The sequence below is a fragment of the Amblyraja radiata genome, chromosome 12, assembly GCF_010909765.2.
Source record: "Amblyraja radiata isolate CabotCenter1 chromosome 12, sAmbRad1.1.pri, whole genome shotgun sequence".
In the NCBI taxonomy this organism is placed as follows: Eukaryota; Metazoa; Chordata; class Chondrichthyes; order Rajiformes; family Rajidae; genus Amblyraja; species Amblyraja radiata.
In genome coordinates, this window is record NC_045967.1 from 11340957 (window position 1) to 11356116 (window position 15160).

General features: G+C 48.2%; 1 protein-coding gene across 1 annotated transcript in view; it reads left to right on the forward strand.

Annotated features, from left to right (window-relative positions):
* Positions 1 to 15160, forward strand: part of LOC116978936 (A-kinase anchor protein 17B-like) — a 47787-nt gene that overhangs the window by 26029 nt on the left and 6598 nt on the right. The window contains exon 4 of the mRNA XM_033030239.1: positions 5473 to 5704. Within this exon, the coding sequence (XP_032886130.1) occupies positions 5473 to 5704 (232 nt within the window). The remainder of the gene's footprint in view (positions 1 to 5472; positions 5705 to 15160) is intronic.

Below are 15160 nucleotides of genomic sequence, written 5' to 3' on the forward strand. Positions count from 1 at the left end.
GTTTTCACCCAACAAACAGCTAACAATGGCCTGATTCCTTCATCATCGTTACTTTTTTGCATATCTTTCATTCATTGTTCTTTATCTCTCTACATCAGGGGGTCGGCAACCTACGGCCCCCGGGTCTAATGCTGCCCGTAACCCGAAATCATCCGGCCCACAGGCGTATCACGGTCTCAAAGTACGAGGTCAAACATTCAGGAGATGGAGAGCAGCAGCAAAGTCAGAATTCACCCACAGACATGTTGAATTTCTTAAATTCTTTACCTTATAGGGGCAACGGAGGCTCAGCCAATGTGTAAATTCAAGAGTGAAATGGTGGTTGTTATGGTGAGATTAGGGTTGCCAACTGTCCCGTATTAGCCGTATATTGGGCTAAATTGGTTTGTCCCATACGGGACCCCCTTGTCCCGTATTTGACAGCTGCTACTCGGGTCGAGGGGACTGTCGGGTCGGAGCGTCGCGTCCGGCCCCGCCTCACCCGTACCAACGTAGTGCAGCCCATGGAGTGCAGCAACAGCGCCTCGCCTCGGTCGGCAGCCCGGCCGGCTGTCCGACCTTCGGACCTTCGCTTACCGCCGACACCACCACCCCTCCTTCTCATGGCCGATCATCGGTTCATGAGTTTGATGGGGAGCCCGGGCCAAACCCCCTCAGCTGGCCCACCGGCTGGGCTTTGTGTGCAGTCCGGCACCCGGGCCAACTCATCACTCACCCAGCCACGGCCAAGTCGGGCAACGAATTGCCGTCGGGAATTTGTCCCGTATTTTGACCTTGTGTGGAGTGAGAAAGTTGGCAACCCTATGTGCGATGCAGGGAGAGTCTTGCTTACAGCAGCACCACAGGCACACAGACTCAGACCACACACAAACACATAACATAATTAGTGGTACGGTGTGGAGATAGAATTAGGAGTGTGCAGTTCAGTTCAAGAAGCTGGTGGTGGTAGGAAAGTAGCCGTTCCTGAACCTGGTGGTGTGGCACTTCAGGCTTCTGTATGTTGTAAATCAGAGGTTTGAGGGACATGGGATTAGTGCAGGCGCTGAGGTAAAAGACCAGCCATGATTATTGTGTGGAAGGTACACAAAATTGCTGGAGAAACTCAGTGGGTGCAGCAGCATCTATGGAGCGAAGGAAATGGGCGACGTTTCGGGCCGAAACCCTTCTTCAGACTGATGGGGGGTTGAGTTGAGTTTAATTTAGTTTAGAGATACAGTGTGGAAACAGGCTCTTTGGCCCTCCCAGTCCATGCCAACTAGCGATCACCCATATACTGGTTCTATCCTACACACTAGTGGCAATTTTTACACCAATTAACCTACAAACCAGTACGTCTTTGTAGTGTGGGAGGAAACTGGAGCACCCGGAGAAAACCCACGCGATCACGGGAAGAACGTACAAACTCCGTACAGACAGCACCCGTTGAACTCGGGTCTCTGGCGCTGTAAGGCAGCAACTCTACCACTGCACCACCGTGCTGGCCAGTGAGGGGAAACGGCTTGGGATTGCTTCACTTTCATGCATCCTTATGTAATGTCAGGACTTACCGGGTTTGCCAACAGCAAGCTTAGGCTGCTGCTTCCAGCAGGAAATTCTGGGCCATTAAACTGCTGAATCAGAGGTGATAAGAGCAGAATTAGGCCATTCGGCCCATCAAGTCAACTCCACCATTTAATCATGGCTGATCTATCTCTCCCTCCTAACCCCATTCTCCTGCCTTCTCCCCATAACCCCTGACACCTGTACTAATCAAGAATCTATCAATCTCTCCTGTAAAAATATCCACTGACTTGGCCTCCACAGCCTTCTGTGGCACAGATTCACCATCCTCTGATTAACAAAATTCATCATCATCTCTTATTAAAATAAAGCCCTCGTGAAATAAATGTTAGCACTGCGTTTGCTTTCTTTACTACCGATTCGACTTGTAGATTAACTTTTTGGGAAATCTACACCAGCACTCCCAAGTACTTTTGCACCTCCGATTTCTGGATTCTCTCCCCATTTAGAAAATAGTCTATGCCTTTATTCCTACTACCAAAATGCATGACTCCACTCTTTGCTACACTATATTCCATCTGCCACTTCTCTGCCCACTCTCCCAATCTGTCAAAGTCCTTCTGCAGAGTCCATGTTTTCTCTACACAACCTGCCCCTTGATCTATTTTCATATACTCCACAAACTTCAATCCCCCTCATCCAAATCATTAATATACAACGTGAAGAGTAGCGGCCCCAGTACCGAGACTTGCGGAACGCCGCTAGTCACTGGCAGCCAACCAGAAATAGCCCCCTTTATTGCCGCTCTTTGCCTTCTGCCATCCAGCCAACCTGATATCCATGCTAGTATCTGCCCCTTTGATACCGCGGGTTCTCATCTTCCTCAGCTGCCTCCCCTGTGTTACCTTATTAATGGCTTTTTGAAAATCTAGGTAAACAACATCTACTGACTCTCCTTTGTCTGTCCTGCTATTTACTTCTTCAAAGAATTCCAGTAAATTTGTCAGGCAATACCTCTCCTTCACAAAGCCATGTTGACTACAGCCTACTTTATCGTGAACTACAAAGTACTCTGTAACCTCATCCTTTATAATGGACTCTAAAATCACCAAAGTCAGACTAACCGGCCTATAGTTCCCACTATTCTGCTTTGCTCCCTTCTTGTGCAGCGGGGTAATATTGGCATTTTTTCAATCATCTGGAACCACTCCCGACTCTAGTGATTCTTGAAATATCATTATCAATGCCTCCACAATCTCTAAAGCCACTTCTTACAGAACCCTAGGGTGCAGTCCATCCGGTCCAGGTAATTTATCAACCTTCAGCCCTTTCAGCTTCCCAAACACCTTCTCCCTAGTAACAGCCGCTCCACTAAGTTCCACCCCGACTCTCTTGAATCTCAGGCACGTTGCTGGTGTCTTTCACTGTGAAGACTGATGCAAAAAAGTTATTCAACTACTCTGCCATTTCTTTATTCCTTCTCCTGCACCATTCTCTAGTGGTACAACATCCACTCTTGCCTCTTTCTTACTCTTTATAGAACTGAAGAAACTCTTGCTATCCTCTTTTATATTATTGGCTAGCTTACCTTTGTATTTCATCTTTTCTCCCTGTATTGTTTTTTTAGTTACCTTCTGTAGTTCTTTAAAAGCTTCCCAATCCTCTGCCTTCCCACTAATCTTTGCAATGATTATGCTTTCTCTTTTAGTTTTATACTGTCCTTGACTTTTCTTGTCACCCATGTCACCTCTTTCTCCCCCTAGAACCTATCTTCCTCTTTGGAATGAAAAGATCCTGCATCTTCCGAATTAGTCCCAGAAGTTCCTGCCATTGCTGTTCCACCATCATCCCTGCTAGGGGTCCCTTTCCAGTCAACTTTGGCCCGCTCCTCCCTCATGCCTCTGTCGGCCCCTTTGCTCAGCTGCAATACCGATTTCACCTTCTCCCTCTCAAATTGCAGATTAAAACGTATATCATATTGTGGTCGCTACCTCCCAGTGGTTCCTTTACCTTGAGTTCCCTTATCAAATCCAGATTAGATGAAATCGAGAAACGAGGTTAGATGTTTGGAAATGAGTACAAAGGGAAATCTGTAGGAGTAGCTTGCTGTCCCAGGGAAGGTGATTGAAGTGGATGTTAAAATTGGGTTGTGAGAGAGGACGATTCTTTTAAGGAGCTGGTCAAAGGCATTGGGTTAGTGACCAGGGCAGATGTCCTACTTGTTGGCAGCCAGAGCCGTGAACTTCTGTACCTTTAACACTCATGACCTTCGTCAGTTTAATAGTCCTGCTCCTGGGTAACCGTAATACTGAATCCTTTTTTAAATATATGACAACGTACTTATGGTGATTTTAGTCCTTTACTGATTTAAATACTGAATTATAATGAGAAAGCAGAATCCAAATTGCTGTAAACTCCAGATGGTATCTGTATTTATTAATTATTCATGTCATTCACATTTCTGGTGCTTGGCACTTTACAGACATATCGAGGATTATTTCTGAATCATTTTTGAACATTACACCACCTGTAGCTGACTACAGTATCCATGGGTTTCCCTGGATATGGATGAACTGATTGATGGAAATTCAACTTTGTGCAAATCATCCCATACATTTTTAAAGCATTTTTCTAGATAATAATAATAATATTATTACTATTGTGGTATTCATTTCTAGATGGTAATAATATTATTACTAGCATGGTATTTATTTCTAGATAGTAATAATATTCCTATTGTGGTATTCATTTCTAGATAGTGATAATATTATTACTATCATGGTATTCATTGATTACATGTGCAAGACATTGGTGAGGCCACATTTGGAGTATTGTGTTCAGTTTTGGTCACCCTGTTATAGGAAAAATGTTATCAAATGTAATTTAAAAAGGAACTTCAGATGCAGGTTTATAATCAAAGATAGACACACAACATTGGAGTAACTCAGTGGGTCAGGCAGCATCTCTGGAGACAATGCATAGGTGATTTTTCAGGTATGGGCCCTTCTTCAGAAAGATGTTGTTAAGTTGGAAAGGGTGCAGAGAAGTGTAACGAAGATGTTGCCAGGACTCGAGGACCTGAGTTGGATGAAGTTTAGCAGGCTAGGATTTATTCTTTGGAGCGCAGCAGGATGAGGGGTGATCTTTTAGAGGTGTATAAGACGAGGGTAAACAGTCATTCGCCCAGCATAGGGGAATCAAGAGCCAGAGGACGCAAGGTCAGTGAGCAAAGATTTAATAGGAACCTGAGGAACAACTTGTATACAAAGGATGGTGGATGTATGGAACATACTGCAAGAGGAGATAGTTGAGGCAGGTGCTGTCACAACATTTAAAAATCATTTTGACAGATCCATGGAGAGGACAGGTTTAAAGGGACATGGGACAAATGCAGGCTGGTGGGACTATTGCATATGGGGCTTGTTGGTTGGTGTGGGCAAGTTGGGCCAAAGGGCCAGTTTCCTTGCTTTGACTCTATGGGCAGTGATAGGGCGAATATTCAATACATTGAAAGATTTGGCTAGATACAACATGGATAGCAGTAGAAAATGGACCTCTCTGACTTCCACACCAATCTGCTTATTGACAGTTCTGAGGAACAGTTATCTATAACATTCACATATATTTTTACTGCTTACAGAAATATAATGGATTTAACATTTCACTGTGAAGAGATATAAAGAACTTATTGGAGAGAGGAGGAGAATCTTTTTAAAGTAGGCATTCCTTGAGGAGATTACATAGTGGAGACAAAATGTGTGGGAAGGAACTGCAGATGCTGGTTTACACCAAAGATAGACACAAAATTCTGGAGTAACTCAGCGGGTCAGGCGGCATCTCTGGAGAAAAGGAATGGGTGATGTTTTGGGTCGAGTCCCTTCTTTAGGCTGAGAGTCGGGGGGAGAGTGAGACTGGAGCCCAGATGGGCGGGATGTGGCGTAAGCTCACAGCAATTTTCTGAACCCTTTTTAGAAAACGCAAGGATGAAGAGCGGGAGAGGAGACGGAAGGAGAAGCTGCGCAGGAGAGAGCACCGGCAGAAAGAGTGTGAAGAGAGACGTTACCTGCATAAAGTGTGGAGGATAAAAGTGGAGAGTGAAAAGGAGAAGAGGGAGGCGAGTGCGTGGGAGGAGAGGAAGCTGGTGCTGGCCCAGAGGAGGCTGGATTCCATCAGACTCATCACCATTCTCTTAAAGAGTGCTAAAGTAAGTCTTTCTTGCAGTGAATTGCACCACCATGCTCTCTCCTTCTCCATTCCTTTGGTTCTTCTGTCCTCCTGAAGGTACTGATCCCTGGCCAGTCCTCTACTCCCCTTGTGGACAACGTGTCCCCATCCATTCCCCACACACAATGGAGTATCTCCGCTGGTCAGGCAGCATCTCTAGAGGACATGGATAGGTGACATAATGGGCTGCGACCCTTCCTCAGACTCCACTTCAGTCTGAACATGGGTCCCATTCCAAATCGTCATTTATCCATTATCCCCAGAGATGCTGCCTGACTCGCTGAGTTACTCCAGCACTTTTGTGTTCTACGCAACATTCCAGCATCTGCATTTCCTGGTGTACACAGTGTGGACTCTGATACACAACTACTGTCCAGCCCGAAGAAGGGTTTTATCCCAAAACGTCGCCTATTTCCTTTGCTCCATAGATGCTGCTGCACCCGCTGAGTTTCTCCAGCACTTTTGTGTACCTACTGTCCAGACTTACCTGCTTGTTTTAGAGAGGAAGATAAGTTGAGAGCAAGGAAAGAAACAAAATGCTGGAGGAACTCGATGGGTCAGGCAGCATTTCTGGAGAAGACGGATAGGTGACGTTCTGGGTTGGGACCTTTCTTCAGACTGAAAAAGGATCCCGTCCTGAAATGTCATGTCTCCATGTTTAGACTTTAGACTTTACTATAGACTTTAGAGATACAGAGTGGAAGCAGGCCATTCGGCCCACCGAGTCTGTGTTGACCAGCGATCATCGTGCACTAACACTATCCTACACACTTGGGACAATTTAAGAAGGCAATTAGTCCACAAACCTGCACGCATATGGATTGTGGGTGCCCCTGGAGAAAACCCACACAGGTCACAGCGGAAAAAAAATACAAACGCCATACAGACAGCACCCGTAGTCAGGATGGAACCTGCGACTCTGGTGCTGTAAGGCAGCAACTCTACCGCTGCACCACCATGCCAGCTTTTATTTTAGGCATGTCCGTCAGGGATGTTGTCTGATGCGCTGAGTTACTCCAGCATTTTGAGTCTTTCCTTGGTAAAGCAGCATCTGCAGTTCCTTGTTGCTATAAACTGCGAGCAGTCAGGAGAGGGGGCAATGTCAACGTTAACACCCTGTGATGCACAACTGGGAATCACAACCTTGTCTCCGGCAGTCTATCGGATCGAGGGAGACTCGCTTCCACTCCAGTTCTGTGGGGGTTGATGAGGCCAATGTGGGAACAACAGTCTTGTACACATGGGGCAGGAGGTGACTGGCGGGACAGCGGGCGGCTGGATTGGGAGGTGGTTCTCTCCCCCACTGACACTCACCCAGGGCTCCTGCACTCTCCAGATACAAGGACTCAATGTTGCTCTGGAAGTTGCTCCTCCACTTACAGCGGTCAGGGCCCAGACATTCAAGCCAGGTCATGTGGAGTTTATTGCTATATGGATGTGTATGGTGAGGATCGGGTACAATGAGCACCTCACTGTAGGAACATCACACGCACATAGGCTCAGTCAACAGACAAGTAACATCAATTATACCGAAGTCACACATACATTCTGCAAGACAGTATAAAGCAAAAGACAGAAAGAAGAAAGATGGCATTAATAAACACACAATAAGAAAAACGAATCCACGGCAGTGCAAGAGATCGACTGTATTGTTCCATTGTTGAGGTAGGATTAGGGGTGTGTGGGTCGGTTCAAGTGGATGATAGTTAGACTTTACTTCAGACTTTAGAGATACAGTGTGGAAACAGGCCCTTCGGCCCACTGTGTCTGTGTGAACCCCGTACACTAGCACTATCCAACGCACCAGGGACAATTTACATTTTTTCACCAAAGCCATTTAACCTACAAACCTGTACGTCTTTGGATTGTGGGAGGAAACCGGAGAACCTGGAGAAAACCCACGCAAGTCACTGGGAGATCTTACAAACTCTGTCAGGACAGCGCCCGTGGTCAGGATCGAACCCGGGTATCTGCCGCAGTAAGGCAGCAACTCGACCGCTGCACCACCGTGCCGCCCCTGCTGACATCACAGTGAAATATTGATGGTGACACAAAGAACTGTAGATGCTGGTTTACAAAAAACAAACAATGTGCTGGAGTAATTCAGCAGGTCAGGCTACATCTCTGGGCGACATGGGTAGGTGACGTTTTAGATGATTCCCCTCCTTCAGATTGAGGAAGGGTCCTGATCGGAAACATTGTTTATCCATGTCCTCCAGAGATGCTGCCTGAGCCGCTAAGTTACTACAGCAATGGTACACAAAATTGCTGGGGAAACTCAGCGGGTGCAGCAGCATCTATGGAGCGAAGGAAATAGGCGACGTTTCGGGCCGAAACCCTTCTTCAGACTGGTGGGGGGTGGGAGAAAGAAGGAAAAGGGGAGGAGGGGGAGGAGCCCGAGGGCGGGCGAATGGGAGGGTGGGAGGAGACAGCTAGAGGGTTAAGGAAGGGGAGGAGACAGCAAGGGCTAGCAAAATTGGGAGAATTCAATGTTAATGCCATACGGACGCAAGGTCCCCAGACGGAATATGAGGTGCTGTTCCTCCAATTTCCGCTGTTGCTCACTCTGGCAATGGAGGAGACCCAGGACAGAGAGGTCGGATTGGGAATGGGAGGGGGAGTTGAAGTGCTGAGCCACCGGGAGTTCAGGTAGGTTATTGCGGACTGAGCGGAGGTGTTCGGCGAAACGATCGCCCAACCTACGCTTGGTCTCCCCAATGTAAATCAGCTGACATCTAGAGCAGCGGATGCAGTAGATGAGGTTGGAGGAGATACAGGTGAACCTTTGTCGCACCTGGAACGACTGCTTGGGTCCTTGAATGGAGTCGAGGGGGGAGATGAAGGGACAGGTGTTGCATTTCTTGCGGTTGCAACGGAAAGTGCCCGGGGAGGGGGTGGTGCGAGAGGGAAGGGAAGAATTGACGAGGGAGTTGCGGAGGGAGCGGTCTTTGCGGAAGGCAGACATGGGGGTAGATGGGAAGATGTGGCGAGTGGTGGGGTCACGTTGGAGGTGGCGGAGGGTTTGGCGGCAAGTGGGGTGAAAGGTGAGGACCAGAGGGACTCTGCCCTTGTTGCGAGTGCGGGGATGGGGAGAGAGACCTCCCTCCGCCACCATAGATGAGGCTCACACCAGGGTCTCATCCATACCCCGTAACACTGCTCTCTCTCCCCATCCCCGCACTCGCAACAAGGGCAGAGTCCCTCTGGTCCTCACCTTTCACCCCACTAGCCGCCAAATACAACACATAATCCTCCGCCATTTCCGCCACCTCCAACGTGACCCCACCACTCGCCACATCTTCCCATCTCCCCCCATGTCTGCCTTCCGCAAAGACCGTTCCCTCCGCAACTCCCTCGTCAATTCTTCCCTTCCCTCCCGCACCACCCCCTCCCCGGGCACTTTCCGTTGCAACCGCAAGAAATGCAACACCTGTCCCTTCACCTCCCCCCTCGACTCCATTCAAGGACCCAAGCAGTCGTTCCAGGTGCGACAAAGGTTCACCTGTATCTCCTCCAACCTCATCTACTGCATCCGCTGCTCTAGATGTCAGCTGATTTACATCGGGGAGACCAAGCGTAGGTTGGGTGATCGTTTCGCCGAACACCTCCGCTCAGTCCGCAATAACCTACCTGAACTCCCGGTGGCTCAGCACTTCAACTCCCCCTCCCATTCCCAATCCGAACTCTCTGTCCTGGGTCTCCTCCATTGCCAGAGTGAGCAACAGCGGAAATTGGAGGAACAGCACCTCATATTCCGTCTGGGGACCTTGCGTCCGTATGGCATTAACATTGAATTCTCCCAATTTTGCTAGCCCTTGCTGTCTCCTCCCCTTCCTTAACCCTCTAGCTGTCTCCTCCCACCCTCCCATCCGCCCGCCCTCGGGCTCATCCCCCTCCTCCCCTTTTCCTTCTTTCTCCCACCCCCCATCAGTCTGAAGAAGGGTTTCGGCCCGAAACGTTGCCTATTTCCTTCGCTCCATAGATGCTGCTGCACCCGCTGAGTTTCCCCAGCAATTTTGTGTACCTTCGATATTCCAGCATCTGCAGTTCCCTTTTGAACAAGTTACTACAGCACTTTGTTTTTTTTTAAAATACTGATGGTCCTTTTGCAAGATCTTTCAAATGAGTTAAACATCCTCAGAAAGAGATATAAAGAAAGACATTCTCTCTGAACAAGGACAGCGGAGGCACGGCCAGGGTTGTGAACCATACCTACACTGTGTCTCCTACCCTGCATTACTAAATTACATTGACTGCTCAATGTCACATTTGCTATTTGCAAGAGCTTCCTGTGTTCTGATCGGGTGCTGTGTTTCTGACTTTACTCCTCAACAATAGGATAAATTATTTGTTTAGTTTAGAGTTAAGGGCCTGTCCCACCAGCATGCAACTGCATGCGGCTAGCGCGAACTAACGTGGTCGCTTGAGCCGTACGGCCTCGCGGGGCCGGTCCCACTTCGATCGCCGGAGGCGTATGGAGTTGTGCGGAGCTGGTCCCGACAATGCGCGGGGCTCCGAAAAACTGACACTGTCCAAATATTCTGCGCGACAACGGCCTGTCGGCCCGCAGCCGCATTGAGGCCGTACGCAGCGCCTCGACGGGCGTATGCAGCATTTCAACGCCGTACGCAGCGTCTTGACGGTGTACGCCTAGCTCGTGGCATTGTGTGATGACATAACCGCCCGGCGTGTCGTTGCGTGATGACGTAACCGCCCGACGTCATACGACGCCCAAATTCAGTCGGCCCGCCTCCTGCCCAGCTGATTGGCGAGTATGATATCAGGACCAGCCCCGCACAACTCCAGACGGCTCCACGGTTGGAAGTGGGACCGGCCCCGTGAGGCCATACGCCTCAAGCCACCACGTTTGGTCACGCTAGACGCATGCAATCGCATGCTGGTGGGACAGGCCCTTTACAGAGTGAAAACAGGCCCTTCGGCCCACCGAATCCACACCAACCAGGTATCCAAGAGAGAGTTAGATATAGCTCTTAGGGCTAACAGAATCAAGGGATATGGGGAGAAGTGTAAGAAGGAACTGCAGATGCTGGTTTAAACTGAAGATAGACACCGAAAGGTGGAGTAACTCAGCGGGACAGGCAGCATCTCAGGAGGGAAGGAATGGGTGACGTTTCGGGTCGAGAAGAAGAAAGGACTCGATCCAAAACATCTGCCATTCCTCCTCTCCAGAGATGGTGCCTGTCCTGCTGAGTTACTCCAGCTTTTTGTGTCTATCTTCGATATGGGGAGAAAGCAGGAACTTGGTACTGATTTGGGATGATTAGCCATGATCATATTGAATGGCGGTGCTGGATCGAATGGCCTACTCCTGCACCTATTTTCTATGTTTCAATGACCAGCGATCCCCGCACACCTATTGCCTGTAAAGTGCTATGCGTGGTCCTGAAAAAATTGTAAAAGTGGCTACATCAATGCAAGTCTGTCTGTTTTTCCCACTGAATGCGGTGCATTGTAACAGTTCCCCACCTGGCCACAAGGTGGAGCATTTCAGCTGTGATTCAAAATCCTTTGATCTCACCTAAAATAGGAACAAAAGAGCTTGTTCTCATTCAGTAGGATCATGGCTGGTCTTTAGAATAGAATAGAATAGAATAGAATCTTTAATTGCCACGCAACCAGGGTTGGTGGTATTTGGGTTCGGTACATGATGGTACACTGCTTTTGTTACATACCACTAATAACACAGATCACCGTAATAAAGGGCATCCATACCACATCACAAATCACAAATCTCACCAACAATACATAGTGCAAAAGAACAAACAAAGACCATAGACAAGACACTGTATACATCAAAAGTCATATTATTGTCTGATTATTGGACGGAATTGAGAGTTCTTATTGCTGAGGGGAAGAAACTGTTTTTAAAGCGGGTGGTTTTAGTAGCAAGTGACCTGAGGCGCCTCCCCGAAGGGAGAGACTGATAAAGGTGATTTGCTGGATGGGAGTGGTCCGAGATGATCTTTTTTGCCCGTTGTGAGTTACGTTGGAGATAACTGGAATGGATTGTGGGGAGGGGGGAGTTGATGATCCTGGAGGCCTTGGAGACAATGCGTTGTATTCTGTGTAGTGAGTGACTATCGGTGTTACCGTACCAGACTGTGATTGAGGAGGTGATGATGCTTTCAATGATTGATTGATAGAAACGGACCAGGAGGTGTTTATCGACTCTGAACTTTTTGAGCTGTCTGAGGAAATATAGGCGTTGTTGACCTTTCTTGATGACGTGGTCTGCATTGATGTGCCATTTTAGATTATTGGAGATATAGGTGCCTAGAAACTTAAATGAGTTCGTGGAGGTTATGGGGTGAGAGTTGACATGGACCGGGGGTTTGTGGTTTTGATTGCGTCTGAAATCTATGATGATTTCTAAGGTTTTTGAAGTATTAAGCTGGAGGTTGTTGTCTGCACACCATTTGACTGCGCTATCGACTGTTAGATGGTATTGTGATTCTTTGTTGTCTGAGATAAGGCCAATTATTGTTGTGTCGTCTGCATATTTAAAAATTTTAACTGAGCTGCATTGGGATGTGAGGTTGTTGGTGTAAAGTGAGAAGAGCTGGGGTGACAGAACGCACCCTTGGGGGGCTCCTATGTTGAGAGTCAAAGGGCTGGAGAGTTTTTCACCCACCTTGACTCTTTGCTGTCTGTTTGTTAGAAAGTGTAGAATCCAATGGCACATGGCTGGGTGGATGCTCATGTCCAACATTTTATTGTAGAGTTTAATCGGGTGTATAGTATTAAAGGCCGAGCTAAAATCTATAAACAGGATGCGTGCATAGGTGTTCGGTGATTCCAGATGATGAAGGGAATAGTGAAGAGCTAAGTTGATAGCATCCTCAACAGACCGGTTGGCCCTATATGCAAATTGGAAAGGGTCCATGATGGGGGCAGTGTGGGTTTTCAGATGGGTGAGGACTATGTGCTCAAAGGCCTTCATGGCGACTGATGTTAATGCCACAGGTCTATAATCGTTCAGGAAGCTCACCTTGGAGGACTTGGGCACAGGGATGATAATGGATGATTTAAAACACTGCGGGACTCTACATTGGCTGAGGGAGGTGTTAAAGATGGAGGTGAACACAGGGGCCAGCTGAGCTGCACAGTGGTTGAGAGCAGCGGGGCTGAGGTTGTCAGGCCCTGCCGCTTTTCTTTTATTAAGATTTTTGAAGGCCGCCCTAACCACCTCCTCATGGATGGTGAATGGTGCTGAGTTAGGTGGGGGGGGAGGCATGGATGGCGGGGTGGCATTGTCAAAGCGTGCATAAAAAGTGTTCAGTTTTTCCGGTAAATCCGGATCCTCGTCTGGGATGGGAACAGGACGTTTTTTGTAGTCCGTCATTGTAGTCCGTCATTGTAGTCCGTCTTGACTCCATGTTCTTTCCTGCAGTCCTTGACCCTTGAATAGCTCCCTTTAATGGTCCAATAGATGTTCGCTCCCAGCACCAGAGACCTTGGATGCTGTCTGTGTGGAGTTTACACATTCTTCAGTGACCGTGTAAGGTGCCTTTGAGTGCTCCAGTTTCCTCCCACATCCCATGGACATGCGGGTTTGTAGATTGGTTGTCATTCTATCGGGATGCATCACAGCCTGGTTTGGTAACAGCTCCATCCAAGACCACAAGAAATTGCAGGGAGTTGCGGACACAGCCCAGACCATCACACAAACCAACCTCCCTTCCATTGACTCCATCTACACTTCAGGCTGCCTTGGCAAGGCCAGCAGCATAATCAAGGACCAGTTTCACCCCGGTCACTCCCTCTTCTCCCCTCTCCCCTCTCCCATCAGGCAAGAGGTACAGAAGTGTGAAAACAGTGGGACGACAGATGGCACAATGGGCTAAGTGTTCGGCTGGCGACCGGAAGGTGGCCGGTTCGAATCCCGCTTGGAGTGCATACTGTCGTTGTGTCCTTGGGCAAGACACTTCACCCACCTTTGCCTGTGTGTGAATGTGTGTGAGTGATTGGTGGTGGTCGGAGGGGCCGTAGGCGCAGAATGGCAGCCACGCTTCCGTCAGTCTGCCCCAGGGCAGCTGTGGCTACAGAAGTAGCTTACCACCACCGAGTGTGACTGAGGAGTGAATGAATAAGGCGATGTAAAGCGCCTTGAGTATTAGAAAGGCGCTATATAAATCCCATCCATTATTATTATTATTTAAATGCACACCTCCAGATTCAGGGACAGTTTCTTCACAGCTGTTATCAGGCAACTGAACCATCCTCTCACCAACTACAGTCCAGTCCTGATCTACCATCTACCTCATTGGACACCCTCAGATTATCTTTGATCAGACTTTACTGGATTTAACCTTGCACTAGACATTATTCCCTTTATCCTGTATCTGTACACTGTGGACGGTTTGATTGTAATCATGTATAGTCTTTCAATAACGAGCAACAAATACACTTTACCTCGGTACACGTGACAATAAACTAAACTAAAAAATGAAAAGCTGTACATTTTCCCTATGTAGGTGACAATGAGGTGGTGGGGTGGGGTGGGGTAGGGTGTTGATTAAAATATATAGCAGAGAAACAGGCCCTTCGGCCCACTGAGTCCACATCACTATTTCTATGTTATCCCATTTTCTCATCCACTCCTTGCACATTCGGGACAATTCACAGCAGTATATCTCGAAAGTTTACTTTCGCTTCTCTCCCTGAGTCTGGTCGGTGACTTCATTCGGGCAACATCTCCACACTGACAGGGGAGCCGAATTCCTGCCACTGTGCCTCTGCTCTGAAATTAGCATCAAAGTGTCCACTCATCAGCTGACCTTGCCCGTCACGTTCCCCACAAGGGAGCCAGAAATATCTTGCAATATTTTCTCTCAGAGTTATGGCTATTGCTTGACCTCATTTGAAAGCAAACAGCACGCCTTTATCTGCCTGTCCAGTGTGACAGGGCCTTTGTTACTGCCTTGTGCAACAAACAGCACGCCTTTATCTGCCTGTCCAGTGTGACAGGGCCTTTGTTACTGCCTTGTGCAACAAACAGCACGCCTTTATCTGCCTGTCCAGTTTGACAGGGCCTTTGTTACTGCCTTGTGCAACAAGCAGCAAACCACTGGAGAAAGGAACTACACATGCTGGTTTATACCGAAGATAGACATAAAGTGGTGGAGTGACTCAGCGGGTCAGGCAGCATAGATAGATATAAGGCAGAGATAGATAGATTCCTGATTAGTGCGGGTGTCAGGGGTTTTGGGGAGATGGCAGGTGAATGGGGTTAGGAGGGATAGATAGATCAGCCATGATTGAATGGCGGAGTAGACTTGATGGGTGGAATGTCCTAATTCTGCTTCTATCACTTATGATCGTATGATCTCCGGAGAGAAAGGATGGGTGACGTTTCGGGAGGAGCTCAGTAGGTCAGGCAGCGTCTGTGGAGGTCGATGTCTGGGTCCGCGACGTT